At 43.4% G+C, this 15,663-nt stretch overlaps 1 protein-coding gene across 3 annotated transcripts in view; it reads right to left on the bottom strand.

Annotated features, from left to right (window-relative positions):
* LOC115156912 (extended synaptotagmin-2) overlaps window positions 1–15,663 on the bottom strand; it is a 56,928-nt gene that overhangs the window by 4,249 nt on the left and 37,016 nt on the right. For all 3 annotated transcript variants that reach the window (XM_029704732.1, XM_029704734.1, XM_029704733.1), the window contains exons 14-18: window positions 15,228–15,323; window positions 11,100–11,174; window positions 10,871–10,957; window positions 7,407–7,556; window positions 1,294–1,670 (exon numbers count right to left, since the gene is read on the bottom strand). In XM_029704732.1, the coding sequence (XP_029560592.1) occupies window positions 1,294–1,670; window positions 7,407–7,556; window positions 10,871–10,957; window positions 11,100–11,174; window positions 15,228–15,323 (785 nt within the window). The remainder of the gene's footprint in view (window positions 1–1,293; window positions 1,671–7,406; window positions 7,557–10,870; window positions 10,958–11,099; window positions 11,175–15,227; window positions 15,324–15,663) is intronic.

Here is a 15,663-nt window from a genome sequence, read left to right as displayed (position 1 = left end):
CTGTTCTGGACTTGTGGATTGTGAAGAGACCTCTGGTGGCATATCTTGTGGTGTATGCCACAAGTCTCTCTTTGGGCACCTGACCACACTACTGAACAGTAGTCCAGGTGCGACAAAACTAGGTCCTGTAGGACCTGCCTTGTTGATAGTGTTGTTAAGACAGAGCAGCGCTTTATTATGGACAGACTTCTCCCCATTTTAGCTATTATTATATCAACATGTTTTGACCATAACAGTTTACAATCCAGGGTTACTCCAATTACACCTCAACTTGCTCAATTTCCACATTATTCATTACAATATTTTGTTGAGGTTTAGGGTTTATTGAGTGATTTGTCCCAAATACAATGCATTAGTTTTCAAAATATGTAGGACTAACTTAGTCCTTGCCACCCATTCTGAAACTAACTGCAGCTCTTTGTTAAGTGCTGCAGTCATTTCAGTGACTCAAAGCCAGTGTCATGTCATTACGTAAAGATTTAAAAAAGTAAGGGGCCTAGACAGCTGCCCTGGGGAATTCCTGATTTTACCTGGATTATGTTGGAGAGGCTTCCATTAAAGAACACCTTCTGTGTTCTGTTAGACAGGTAACTCTTTATCCACAATATAGCAGGCTATGATCGCACTGAAGTCTAACAAAACAGCCCCCACAATATTTTTATCATCAATTTCTCTCAGCCAATCATCAGTCATTTGTGTAAGTGCTGTGCTTGTTGAATGTCCTTCCCTATAAGCATGCTGAAAGTCTGTTGTCAATTTGTTTACTGTAAAATGGTGTATATCAAATCAAATGCATTTGTCATGTGCTTCGTAAACAACAGGTATAGACTAACAGTGAAATGCTTACTTAAGGGCCCTTGCCAACAATGCAGAGAGAATTAAAAAAAATATTATAAAACAAGGAATAAATACAATGAGTAATGAAAATTTGACTATATACACGGGGTACCAGTACCGAGTCGATGTGCAGGGGTACGAGGTAATTGAGGTAATACAGCTGTACATATTGGTAGGGGTAAAGTGACTAGGTGTGACAGATTAGACAATAAACAGTATCAGCAGCGTACTGTATATGATGAGTCAAAAGAGAGTCAATGCAGATAACCAAATAGCTATCCGTACTAACTATTTAGCAGTCTTATGGATTGGGTGTCGTAGCTGTTCAGGGTGCTGTTGGCTCCAGACTTGGTGCATCGGTACTGCTTGCCATGCGGTAGTAGAGAGAACAGTCTATGACTTGTATGTGCATGTATCAATGTGTTTGTGTGTGCGCTTGCGTTCATACGTGCTTACTTCTGCAACTCGCTCAGCCTCTGTTGGAGCTCCTGTGTGGCGTACGGGTTGGAGATGTCCGAGGCGATACTGACGGTTGACCCAAAGTGGGCCAGGTGTTTGTGAGAGCCAAAGATGGCCAGGTTGGAGGTGCTCCTGCCTGCGTCGGCCAGGCCGATGCTTACCGGGTCCCCTGAGTAGGGCTCGCCATCCCCCCCTCTCCTGTGGAGCTCCTGGGTCGAGGCGGCCACAGAGCGTGAGAGGTCTGAGATAGGGACAAGTTTGGGGGGTTCGGAGACGGGCGGGCTCTTCACGGGGATGGGGTTACTAGTGCTGGTCTTAGGAACCGGCATCGAGGACGTCTGGTCGGACCCTGTCAACTTTTCCTTACACAGAACCTGCACAAGTGGTACATAGAGGTTGGAGAGGATACGAAATGATTATATGAGACAGAGCACCAGAATACTTGAAGAATGTGTAGTATAATTGAACCTTAAGCAACATTTTTATAATTGCATTCAGGTTAAAGGCCCAATGCAACCATTTTTATTTTAATATCAAATGTATTTCTGGGTAACAAATAAAGTACCTTACTGTAATAGATTTCCATAAAAATGCACATTTTGGACAGAGGGGAAAAAGGGTGTACATATTTTCAAGACCTGCTCCATTTAATTTATTTATTACATTTAACATGACATTTTTTTATGGAATTTTGTTTAGGCTTGGCCTATTTATTAGGACATTTTACAGCATAAAGCTAAATTTGTCAGCATAAATCTCACTCATTTAAGTGACTCACTCATTCGAGGCTTTGGTTCAAAATAAATAAGTACCGACACATTCTTTCTGATTGTCTTTAATAAAGAACATTTTTGACCAATCTGCTCATGTTGTGTGTGTGTGTGTTTAATTATTTGTGACTTTTTGGTTACAATGAAGTATGTAAACAAATTGAATCAAATAAATCCTATTCATTATGAATAAGCAGATACGTGTTGCAAATGAATGATTATATTGAAGAAAGGTGCCGCCTCTTAGGAGTTCCAAAAGCCAACCAGTTACCCAACAAAGTAACAGCAATTTATTTAGCCTAATAGTTTTTATGACTCCAGACAGTAGGCTATTATTCCTCTTTCCTGTATGAATCAATTCTTCTGCATGTCTATTCAACATTTGGATAAAAAGAAACCATGCTATGAATTAACTACTATATATATTTTATTTTCACAATGCAATGAGGCACATTGACAACTTTAATCGCTTTAAAAGAGCCTTCTAATAACCTAATCAAATGACATTTTATAAGTCACATGCGCCAAAATACAGCAGGTGTAGACCTTACAGTGAAATGCTTACTTACGAGCACCTAACCAACAATGCAGCTAAAAAAAACATGTATAAGAATAAGAAATAAAAGTAACAAGTAATTAAAGAACAGCAGTAAAATAGCAATAGCGAGACTATATACAGGGGGGTACCGGTACAGACTCAATGTGCGGGGGCAACGGTTAGTTGAGGTAATATGTACATGTAGGTAGAGTTATTTAAAGTGACTATGCATAGATGATAACAACAGAGAGTAGCAGTGGTGCAAAAGGAAGGGGGGGGGGCAATGCAAATAGTCTGGGTAGCCATTTGATTAGATTTTCAGGAGTCTTCTGGCTTGGGGGTAGAAGCTGTTAAGAAGCCTCTTGGACCAAGACTTGGGGCTCCGATACCGCTTGCCGTGCGATAGCAGAGAAAACAGTCTATGACTAGGGTGGCTGGAGTCTTTGACAATTTTTAGGGCCTTCCTGGATGGCAGGAAGCTTTGCCCCAGTGATGTACTGGGACGTTTGCACTACCCTCTGTAGATCCTTGTGGTCGGAGGTCAAGCAGTTACCATACCAGGCGGTGATGCAACCAGTCAGGATGCTCTCGATGGTGCAGCTGTAGAACTTTCTGAGGATCTGAGGACCCATGCCAAATATTTTCAGTCTCCTGCCCTCTTCACGACTGTCTTGGTGTGCTTGGACCATGTTAGTTTGTTGGTGATGTGGACACCATGGAATTTGAAGCTCTCAACCTGCTCCACTGCAGCTCTGTCGATGAGAATGGGGGCGTGCTCGGTCCTCTTTTTCTCCAGTAGTCCACAATCATCTCCTTTGTCTTGATCACGTTGAGGGAGAGGTTGTCCTGGCACCACACGGCCAGGTCTCTGACCTCTTCCCTATAGGCTGTCTCGTCGTTGTCGGTAGTCAGGCCTACTACCACTGTTGTGTCATCGGCAAACTTAATGATGGTGTTGGAGTCGTGCCTGGCCGTGCAGTCATGAGTGAACAGGGAGTACAGGAGGGGACTGAGCACGCACCCCTGAGGGGCCCCTGTGTTGAGGATCAATGTGGCGGATGTGTTGTTACCTACCCTTACCACCTGGGGGCGGCCCGTCAGGAAGTCCAGGATCCAGTTGCAGAGGGAGGTGTTTAGTCCCAGGGTCCTTAGTTTATTGATGAGCTTGTGTTGAACACTGAGCTGTAGTCAATGAATAGCATTCTCACATAGGTGTTCCTTGTGTCCAGGTGGGAAAGGGCAGTGTTGAGTGCAATAGAGATTGCATCATCTGTGGATCTGTTGGGGCGGTATGCAAATTTGAGTGGGTCTAGGGTTTCTGGGATAATTGTGTTGATGTGAGCCATGACCAGCCTTTCAAAGCACTTCATGGCTACAGACGTGAGTGCTATGGGTCGGTAGTCATTTAGTCAGGTTATCTTCGTGTTCTTGGGCACTATGGTGGTCTGCTTAAAACATGTTGGTATTACAGATTAGGACAGGGAGAGGTTGAAAATGTCAGTAAAGACCCTTGCCAGTTGGTCAGCGCATGCTCGCAGTACACGTCCTGGTAATCCATCTGGCCCTGTGAATGTTGACCTGTTTAAAGGTCTTACATCGGTTGCGGAGAGCGTGATCACACAGTCTTCCGGAACAGCTGGTGGTGTCATGCATGTTTCAGTGTTATTTGCCTCGAAGCGAGCATAGAAGTAGTTTAGCTTGTCTGGTAGGCTTGTGTCACTGGGCAGCTCTCTGCTGTGCTTGCCTGTTTAGTCTGTAATGGTTTGCAAGCCCTGCCACATCCGACGAGTGTCAGAGCCCGTGTAGTACGATTTGATCTTAGTCCTGTGTTGATGCTTTGCCTGTTTGATGGTTTGTCGGAGAGTATAGCAGTATTTCTTATAAGGGTCAGGGTTAGAGTCCTTCTCTTTGAAAGTGGCAGCTCTAGCCTTTAGCTCAGTGTGGATGTTGCCTGTAATCCATGGCTTCTGGTTGGGGTATGTACGTACGGTCACGACGTCATCGATGCACTTATTGATGAAGCCAATGACTGATGTGGTGTACTCCTCAATGTCATCGGAGGAATCCCGGAACATATTCCAGTCTGTGCTAGTAAAACAGCAGCTTAACATCTGCTTCATCTGACAACTTTTTTATTGATCTAGTCACTGATGCTTCCTGCTTTAATTTTTGCTTGCAAGCAGGAGTCAGGAGGATAGAATTATGGTCAGATTTGCCAAATGGAGGGTGAGAGAGAGCTTTGTATGCATCTCTGTGTGTGGAGTAAAGGTGGTCCAGAGTTTTTTTTCCCCTCTGGTTGCACATTTAACATGCTGATAAAAATTTGGTAAAACTGATTTAAGTTTCCCTGCATTAAAGTCCTCGGCTACAAGGAGCGCCGCCCCTCTGCGTGAGCATTTTCTTGTTTGCTTATGGCGGAATACAGCTCATTCACTGCTGTCTTAGTGCCAGCATCAGTCTGTGGTGGTATGTAAATAGCTACGAAGCATAGATAAAAACTCTCTAGGTAGATAGTGTTCTACAGCTTATCATGAGATACTCTACCTCAGGCGAGCAATAGATCGAGACTTCCTTAGATATTGTGCACCAGCTGTTATTTACAAAAATACATAATTGAATGTCCCGTTGCTAGTTTAATCTTCCACGTAGGTCATCTATTTCATTCTCCAAAGATTGCACGTTTGCTAGCAGAATGGAAGGAAGTGGGGGTTTATTCGATCACCTACAAATTCTCAGAAGGCAGCCCGCCCGCTGGCCTCTTTTTCTCTGCCACCTCTTCACGCAAATCACGGGGATCTGGGCCTGTTCCCGAGAAATCAGTATATCATTCACGTCAGGCTCGTTAAAGGAAAAAAAGGATTCTGCCAGTCTGTGGTGAGTAATCGCTGTCCTGATGTCCAGAAGTTATTTTCGGTCAGAAGACACGGTAGCCGCAACATTATGTAGAAAATAAGTTAAAAAATGATGTTACAAACATCGCAAATAAACGAACAGAAAACACAATTGTGAGCCTTCTTCTCCGGCGGCATTGTTATCTCTAATGAAAGCCTATAGCCGACATAAAACAAAATATTTACATTCAATATTGTTTCGATTATTTAAGTTTCAATTAAACTATTTTATTAACAACTCCCAGAATCAAATACAAGCTCAACTCCGAGACCACCTGCCATCTGATTTTTTTGCCTGATGCAGGACTCTAGTGCGAGAGGAGAGAGACACTCCTGCAAATCAAAAATGTGTTTATCTGTTCAACTTTTTGGTCTCTGGATCTACCAATATTCTCAACTCAAGTCGTTTCATCTAACATGTCCATTCAGGAATGCATGATAAATATATTTTGACTAGCGGCTCCCCATCCTTATGGACAGTAAATGGAAATTAATAATTTGATTTAATGCAATTCCCCTCTTAGGATCTTAGCGTAGGATCTTTAGTGTATAATAATATAGAAGATGAAGGAGGGTAGGAAAAGCGAGGGCTACGTGCTTTATTACAGTATGTGTGTCAAACAGGTCCTGTTAGATTACAATCTTTTTCTAACCATTTGGAACGGCGTAAAAAAACAAATACAATGATTTACAAACAAATTATAATCAGCCCCAGATAGCCTGTTCTAAAGAAAAAATGTTTAATTGTCCTTAGTACAGCAAAGATTGGGGGCTCAGGGCGGTACCATTCTGCTCATCTGATGAAACTGCACTGGGTCAGATTCTAACTTTGAAGACCGAGATCGAGTCATTGAAGGCAAACCAGCCGATAGAGAATCCTTCTCCGAGGGCAGAGATACGGGGCGACGGCTGATGCATTGGTCCATAGTCAGGCCGCATTGGTGGAGTCAGGGGAAGAATGACTCGTTGAAGAGGGCGAGGGATGAGATGGAGTCCCAATGCACGCTATTGTCAAATCTAATTTTCCTGTTGTTTTTTGTCACACTGCCTAATAAACATCTGCATTTTGAAACAGTCTTTTTTACAAATCAAATTAGATCATATATTTCTACTACTGTAGAAGCTGTGTTTTAGTTTTAGAATACAGCACTACGCTTACAGTGATGGACATTGGTCATAGTTCACGCCTTGATGAGCCATTAAATTGGACAAATCCGAAAGTGGCGGATGTTGGTGAATGGTTGTTGTTCTTCAGGAAGAAAATACATTCTTTAAAATTAAAATAAACTGAAAATAATCTTAAATAAAGGCCAGGATATAATATCAACAAGAGAATGGCGAATGGAATGAGTCACATTTGAATTGAAATGACCCGATTGAATTAAAACGACCAAACATCAGCCTTTCAACATCCAAATATTTCATACAATATTCTGCCCATATTTCTACTTTTGAAGGACTTGTATTAACGGATGTTTTAGGTGCAGTAGGCTATAGGCCTACATAGGCGACTGTAACATGCATTTTCTTTTTTATATATCATCTCAAACTGCAGTGGTCAAATGATGTGAGCAAAGAAGCAAACACTGATTGTATTAACAGATGTGAGCTTATAATTAAATATAGAGTTACATTATAATCATGAAGTGTATTCACAATTGCATGCCATGATGATCTTTCCTCGGCTTCAAATGCCTGTCAATAAATGGAGTAGATGTGCTCAAAGCTGCCCTCTGGTGGTTCGAACGAGCATTAACGGCAAGTACAGTAACACACCGTACCACGCTATACCGCAGTATTACGCAACTTTTAATTGAGAAACCACTGTACATAGGGAATAGGGTGCTATTTGGGACACAGCCAAATGTGCATGACTAAAAGAGCCCCATTCAAACCCTCATGGACCCTTACCCTCAGTGCCATCTTCATCTTGATGGTGGAGTTAGTCCCAGAGCTCTTGAGATCGAAGCGCTGGTGCAGCGTCATGTCCTCAGACTCTAGGAGACGGGCTAGGGGCAGGCTCAGAGTCCCCAGGGAACAATCATGTTTCTCATCCTTTACCTGAGGGGGGAAAGGGGGCACATGTTTTTTTTTATATGAAAGCGGAAGTTTACCACGTGCCAAGTTACTGTAAATTCTAGTGCACTTACAAATAGGCAGTGCACAGGTACTACAGTAGCTGGAATTTACAGACCCGAAATTCCCTCTCATGCTCCGTGCACCCTGAATTTCACAGATATGCTGAGTTGTGTAAACAAGCAGACAAAATCAGCTAAATCCCACACCATAATCACACTAAATCATCTGTAAGGCCATACTGTAGCCATAGTGTGCATCACAAATACTCCCCATTTAGTGCAGTACTTTTGACAAGAGCCCTATTGGCATAGAGTACACTAAATATGGAATAAGGTGCAATTCGGGACACCCCCAAAAATATAAAAAATAAATAAAAATAATTGGCTCAGTCTCACACTAGAATCCCACCGTAATCCCACCTTTGTCAAAATCAGGCCACACCCGTCTTCCCAGTAGCCTACTTGGTGTGTGAACTGCTGACTGTTCATACTTTTGCAGATAGCTGTTGACACATCAACCAGGATTAAGGAGCAGGGCAATTTGTGACTTGTTTTAGTAAGTGGCTGTGTTGGAGGGGAAGTGGTTTCACCTCTCCTAGGCAATCAGCAATTAGTACAGGGAGGTATGCTCTCCACCACTGCTAGACAATTAGTGTTAGTACTTCAGTCTCCCCCTGGTTTCTCAGCGGCAGCTGTCAGACCGTCGCCGAAACAAAGACTGTTCTGCCGAGTTCTTCGAAGAAGGAAAGAGGAAGGCTCCACACCACTCTCTCACTTTAATATTTTACCTAGTTATTTTCTGATGATCTCATTTTGCTCTTATGTGTGTTTTCTATACCTGTTCGCTCCTCTCCCTGTAGGCTTTACAGACGCTCCCCACCCCTTGGCTGCAACCCTTCTAATTTAGTGTACCCTGCGCGCACAACCCATGTGGAATTCCGGGTCTCTGGCAGCATTTGGAACTGCCGATCTGCGGTCAAGAACGCAGAGTTCATCTCAGCCTCTGCTGCCCTTCAGTCCCTTGACTTTTTGGGCCTGACGGAGACATGGATCACCCCAGACAACACTGTTACTCCAGCTGCTCTTTTATCATCTGACTATGGTGGTGGCACAGGGCTACTCATTTCTACGAAGTGGAGATTTCTCTCTTCTCCCTCTCACCTGTCCATCTCCTCATTTGAATTCCATGCCGTCACTGTCACTTCTCTACTCAAGCTTAACATTGTCATCTATCACCCACCAGGTGCCCTTGGAGAGTTCCTCAATGAGCTTGACACTTTGATAAGCTCATTTCCTGACGATGGCTCACCGCACTTCGTACTTGGCGACTTCAACCTCCCGATATCTGCCTTCTATTAATTTCTTTCCAACTCTTTCTCCTCCTTGCCTCTTGACCTCACCCTTTCAACTCACAAGGCAGGCAATACGCTTGACCTCATCTTTACTAGAGGCTGCTCGCCTACTAATCTCACTGCAACATCCCCTCTAGGTCTCTAATCACTACTTTGTTTCCTTTTGTCTCCAACCCTAACCACTAAACCCCTACCCATGCTCATGTGCCGTCACAATCTTTGCTCTCTCTCCTATCATTTTTCCCTTATCCTAAATCGTTCTTCCTCCTGTCTCCTGATTTTGCCTCATCGACCCTATTCTACTCCCTTTCCCCATCCTGACTCACATTCCTTCCGGTCGGCTCGGCCCTCCCTTCTTGCTGCGTGGCATTGTAAGCTTACATAACAGGGCTGCGGGCAACAATTCTTCTGGAGGTCCTATCATCTTTTCACTCCTTCCTCTGTCTCCGCTGCTAAAGCCACTTTCTATCACTCTAAATTTCAAGCTTCTGCCTCGAAGACGAGAGAACTATTCCACCTTCTCTATCCCATCCACCTTCTTAATCCTCTATCCCCTTCCCTCTCTCTTTGTGGACGACTTTGTCAACCATTTTAAAAAGAAGGTTGACGACAACTGCTACTCATTCACTCAGCATATTGAGTCAACTGGTCTCACTCACACAGAACTAGCCTTGACCTCTTTCTCCCCTCTCTCCAGATGAAATCCTGCGACTAGTGAGGTCTGGCTACCCAACAACCTGCCCTCTCAACCTTATCCCCTCCTCCAGGCCATCTCTGGAGACCTTTTCCCATTCCTCACTTCACTCTTCAACTCATCCCTAACCACTGGCTGCGTCCCCTTGGACTTCAAAATGGCCCGAGTCACTCTCCTCCTTAAGAAACCAACACTCGACTCATCTGACATCAAAAACTATAGACCTGTATCCCTTGTTTTCTTTCCAAAACAATTGAGTGTGATGTCTCTGATCAACTTTCTCATTATCTCTCTGAACAATCTTCTTGACCCTAACCAGTCAGGCTTCAAAATGGGTCACTCAATAGAGAATAGCTCTTCTCTGTGACACGGAGGCTCTCCGCACTGCCAAAGATGGCTCTCTTTCTTCTGTTCTCATCCTCCTAGAGCTATCCGCTGCCTTCAACACCGTGAACCATCAGATCCTCCTTTCCACCCTCAGGACTGGGCGTCTCAGGCTCTGCACACTCTTGGATTGCATCCTCCCTGGCAGGCCGCTTCTACAGGTGACATGTAGTTTATCTGTGTCTGCACCATGTACTCTCACTCCTGGTGTCCCCCAGGGCTCGGTTCTAGGCCCTCTTCTCTCTATACACCAAGTCACTCTGCTCAGTCATATCCTCACATGGTCTCTCCTATCATTGCTATGCAGCTGACACTCAACTACTTTTCTCCTTCTGACACCCAGGTGGCAAACATCAAAGCAGTGACTCGCTCCTGCAGGTTCATGCTCTACAACATCCATAGAGTATGACCCTACTTCACACAGGAAGCAGCGCAGGTCCTAATCCAGGCACTTGTCATCACCCGTCTGGACTATTGAAACTCGCTTTTCTCATGTCACCCCGCTCCTCCACACACTCCACTGGCTTCCAGCTGAAGGTGCATCCACTACAAGACCAAGAGGAACTGCCCCTCCCTACCTTTAAGCTATGCTCAAACCCTACACCCCAATCCGAGCACACATTCTGCCACCTCAGGTCTCTTGGCCCTACATAATCCTCCTCTTCAACTCGACCACCCCCCCACACACAAAAAAAAAACCTGAACCTGCACTTTCTATGCTTGTGATATTTTCCCACATAGCAAACTAAGTCGCTCTGGATAATAGTGTCGGATAAATGACAAATGTTAAACGTATAGCCATAGAGGTCAAACTAAATGGTAAACAATGAGGTCACTCAGTAGGAAAAGCATGCCTACAACCCGTACCTCAATCTTCAGCTCTTGGAATTTGGGGTTGTGGATGAGGAAAGGGAAGGCCTCCTCCCATACAGGCTCATTGGTCTTATACCTGGTCTGGTTGGGGAAAAAGGACCATGTTAGAGGCAGTGAAAATGACCAGGAATATGCTATTCACATGGCATTGCAGTATGTTGTTTATATAATATACAAATCTATGGGAACTATATAGAGTAGGAAACATGGCCTGTTGGATTACCTTGCTGTCGTAAGTTTTCTGCCCAACTGTGAAATGGACAAAAGGATTCGGGATGCTGCCCACTTTTTTACCAGACTGAAATGGAAAGAACAGGTATAAAAACACAGAATAACCTCTTGAACTGTGAGATGTTAACTTCATCGGTTTTACTTTAATCAGATTTAATATACACGTTTAAATATTGGTTAACTTAAATAAATTATGGAGCATCCCAAATTTAGAATGGTTGTATTATAAATTCTTCTATTTTTCTGAAATATTCTGTTAATATATATATAAAAAAAGTGGCCTGATGTAAGGCCCCATATTCATCCCTCATTGGCTAAATATAGAAGCATTCAAACTTGAGATCAGGAAGTAAGTAGTGTAGTTAAATAATTGGTTTATAGAAAACCCCATAACAGCAGGAAATATAGTTGAAATTGGAAGAGAGGAAACACTTATATAAAGAGATTTTCTTGGTGTGTTAATTATCTCACACAGTTGTTACGTACATCATCAGAATATTAGAATACGGTGCATGGAAGGCAGTTTTAATCCACAAACAGTTTGGGGTTTGTTAATTAATAACACAAAACAAGGAACCCAAAACAACTTGCAAGGCATTTTGAATGCTCCAGCAGCAGTCCTGTAGGAATATATGGGTGGGAAACAACTTGTAAGCAATATTACTCACTGGGATATAAACAACCAATACAGTTTATGCTAGTCTAATCAACTGAATTGCTTTCCACTTTCACAAATTGCTTATTACTTCATAATAATCAACAGATTGGTACTCAGGAAACTGATCAATACTAATCCATGTCCTAACAGATAACACACACAGCCTACAACATGGTACTGTATTTGGTTCCACTACTAAAGTGTTCTTCCCTGGTCACAGGGCCAACTGCAGTGTGTGTCTAGGCCCTGTTAGAATACCTTAAGAATGCATCTGGAAGGGAGTGGACAGATGAAAACATCGCTTTCACCAGTCTTACTGTGCTACGGGAATGGTGCTTTTTAAGATACTCAAACAGGGCCTCTAGTCCTCCTCACTGTCTGTCTGGCTGGCTCTGCATGCACTGTTGTTACATTACCTTGATGGCCTTACTGACTGAGGCCTTCTTCAAACCATCATGGTTGAATTCTAAAAGGATTGCGCTTTTTCCCCCAGGCATGAGAGACTGGGTTAGTTATTAGGAGAGGGCATGCAAGAGGAGGTTAAATCATGGAATGGAGCAACGATGAAGACCACACCAAGACAACAGGTAGAGACAGGGACAAGACTAACAACATGATGGTCACAAAGTGAATTAATCATGAGGAGTATTGACAGTGACATAGCCAGGAGAATCATTATGGGAGATAAAGAGGAGCATACAATATGGATAAAACAGAAGGACTATTCCAACACTGACAAAGCAGTCCAGTGACAGGAGTGAGATGGTCTGGATATGGGGATATTTATGGTGTTGTGTATGTACTGAACCAAAATATAAAACACAACATATAAAGTGTTAGTGTCATGTTTCATGAGCTGACAAACAAATGTGGTGCACGAGTTGTTACACCCCAATAGTGAGCACTTCTCCTTCTCTAAGATAATCCATCCACCTGACAGGTGTGGCATATCAAGAAGCTGATTAAACAGCATGATCATTACACAGCTGCACCTTGTGCTGGGGACAATAAAAAGGCCACTCTAAAATGTGCAGTTTTGTCACACAACACAATGCAACAGATGTCTCACCACGCAACAGACGTTTTGAGGGCGTGTACAGTAGGCATGCTGACTGCAGGAATGCCCAGCAGAGGTGTTGCCAGATCATTTTATGCTCATTTCTCTACCATAAAACGTCATTTTAGAGAATCTGGCAGTACGTCCAACCAGCCTCAACAGCAGACCACGTGAAAACACCCCGGTCCAGGAACTTCTTCACTTGCGGAATCGTCTGAGACCAGCCACCCAAACATCTGATGAAACTGTCAGAAACAGTTTCAGGGAAGCTCATCTACGTCCTCACCAGCGTCTTGAGTGGTTTACTGTCAATGTTGTGACAAGAGTGCCCCATGGTGGAGGTGAGGTCATGGTATGGGAAGGCATAAGCTATGGACAACGGACACAATTGCGTCGATGGCAATTTGAATGCACAGAGATACCGTGAGAAGATCCTGAGGCCCATTGTTGTGCCATTCATCCGCCGCCATCACCTCATGTTTCAGCATGATAATGCACAGCCCCATATCGCAAGGATCTGTACACAATTCCTGGAAGCTGAAAATGTCCCAGTTCTTCAATGGCCTGCATACTCACCATGTCACTCATTGAGCAAGCATCATTGGATGCTCTGGATCGACGTGTACAACAGTGTGTTCCAGTTCCTGTCAATATCCAGCAACTTCGCAAAAGGCTTTGAAGAGGAGTGGGACAACATCCCACAGGCCACAATCAACAGCCTGATTAACTCTATGCGAAGAAGATGTGTTGCGCTGCACGAGGCAAATGGTGGTCACATCAGATACTGACTGATCCACACCCCATATCTGTATTCCCAGTCATGTGAAATCCATAGATTAGGGCCTAATGAGTTTATTTCAATTGACTGATTTCCTTATACGAACTGTAACTGCAAGTTGCGTTTATTTTTGTTAAGTGTACATCTATGTCATTCCAGATACTGTATTATCTCAATGGGTAAATTGACTCTATTCCATCTCTTGAGTACTTTCATACAACACAGACATCATTTCTAGCAACAAATTAATCTACAGTACAAATGAATAATAATGTTTATCCAGAGTGAAGCATTACATTCAGTACTTTGCATAACATCCTTGCATTCTCTATCATATTACCTATTCATTCTGTATTGTTGTTACAAATTACATTTTATACTTAGGCTTTTAGACTAAGCACTGTGGTTTTATTTGATTTGGGAGGGATGTGTTAGAGGATATTGGAGTTGGGAGATGCTCTGAGATCACTTATGTCTGGAATTGAAGAGAGGCTGAGCAGGGTGAGAGTCCCATGTAAACTGTGGAGACGATCAAATGCTGCTCTCTGGTGAGAGAGTGTTTGTTGCTGAGGCAACAACTCACCAACGGGCTAGGAATGGCTGGGTGAGCGGGATGGATGGATGGAAAGCAATCCACAGAGAGGTCTCGCTAACAAGCCTCTTTCTTTTGTTTAGATATCTTACACAAGGCATGCCTATAATCATGACTGACAGCATCACTGTCAAAATCTCTATCTTTTTGTGCATAATGTAAAAATATACTTTTTTAATAAGAACTTAATTCATGCAGAAATCAGTCATATGACAATCAACATGTTTATTGGCCACAAGTAGTTACTTTGTTTCAATCGTCAGTACCAAAAAAATCCCACTGTGGCAAAATGAAACTAGGATTCAACATGCCAGAGGACACATATAAGGTCCTTTAGAGAGAGGCAGTATTCTCCCTAAAGACTAGGCCCACAGCTCTCCTCTCTTTTAAGTAGCCGGAACCCAAGTTCCCCTTGAACACAGTCTTCAGAGGAGGAAGGAAACAGAGAGAAGAAAGCAAAGAGGAGGAGGAGTCTAAAAAGAGACATGTGAAGCAGGGTTTGCCTATGCTATGCATTTATGCAAATAGAGCCAAAACTAATGGTGTTATTTCACAGGTGATATAGAAAGAAAACTTGAGGTACAATAATGTATCCCTTTGGCAGACTGATAGTGTGAGTGACCAGTTGAGACTGAGGGAAGAGAGGTAGAGGATATTAAGATTATCATGAGAGGAGAGAGGGGAAGGGAAGGAGATCAAGCAGGAGAGCAGTTAGAGGAAGAGGAGGCAGGTGGGAGAAGCTGGGGTGAACTGGGTGGTTCATACCGTCTCATGACTGGTAGACTGGCACAATAAAGTATCATGTTTTGTGGCCAGCAGAAAACTTGACATTGCCATCTCATAACTAACAGGTCAAATAAGTTGTGCGGAGATACAGTAAGGCATCCGAGTTCTAATTATAACGGTCCCAATGCTTGATGTTTTTCTCTGCTACACATTAGCCCAAGCAGAACGGCTCATCCATCTTAAGCATGCAGTAGCTCTTGTGCTATTTCCTATTCTTCTAGTGACTTTACCACAGGTTGAGTGACTTACAGGGAGGCTCCTTGCTGAGTCCAGGAAGACCACCAGCAGGGCAGACGACAGGTCGTCATTAGCCTGTCCTTTATCAACCTTGTTGCTGGTCAGCACCTGGGAGAGAGCGGGAGAGGACACGGACAAAGTAACTAGTCAGCACAGTAGTTACTGTAGTGTGAGGCAGCTTGATGTACTCCCCCTAGACAGAACACTAGTCCAATATATTAAGAGCAATCTGTACTGTTGGTCAAACATAGAACGATGTGTCTCATCAGCACTGATATAATGGACTGCAGAAACACAGTTTGTGTCCCAAATGGTACACGATTCCCTATTTGGTGCACTACTTTTGACTAAAACCCTATAGGCCCTGGTCTGAAGTAATTCACTATATAGGGAACAGGGTACCATTTGGTGTTACAGGGATCTATGAGTGGACATAATAATGTCTGGA

This window comes from Salmo trutta, chromosome 21 (assembly GCF_901001165.1).
Source record: "Salmo trutta chromosome 21, fSalTru1.1, whole genome shotgun sequence".
NCBI lineage: Eukaryota > Metazoa > Chordata > Actinopteri > Salmoniformes > Salmonidae > Salmo > Salmo trutta.
The sequence above is the reverse complement of the archived record's forward strand: the minus strand, read 5'-3'. Positions and strand labels throughout refer to the sequence as shown.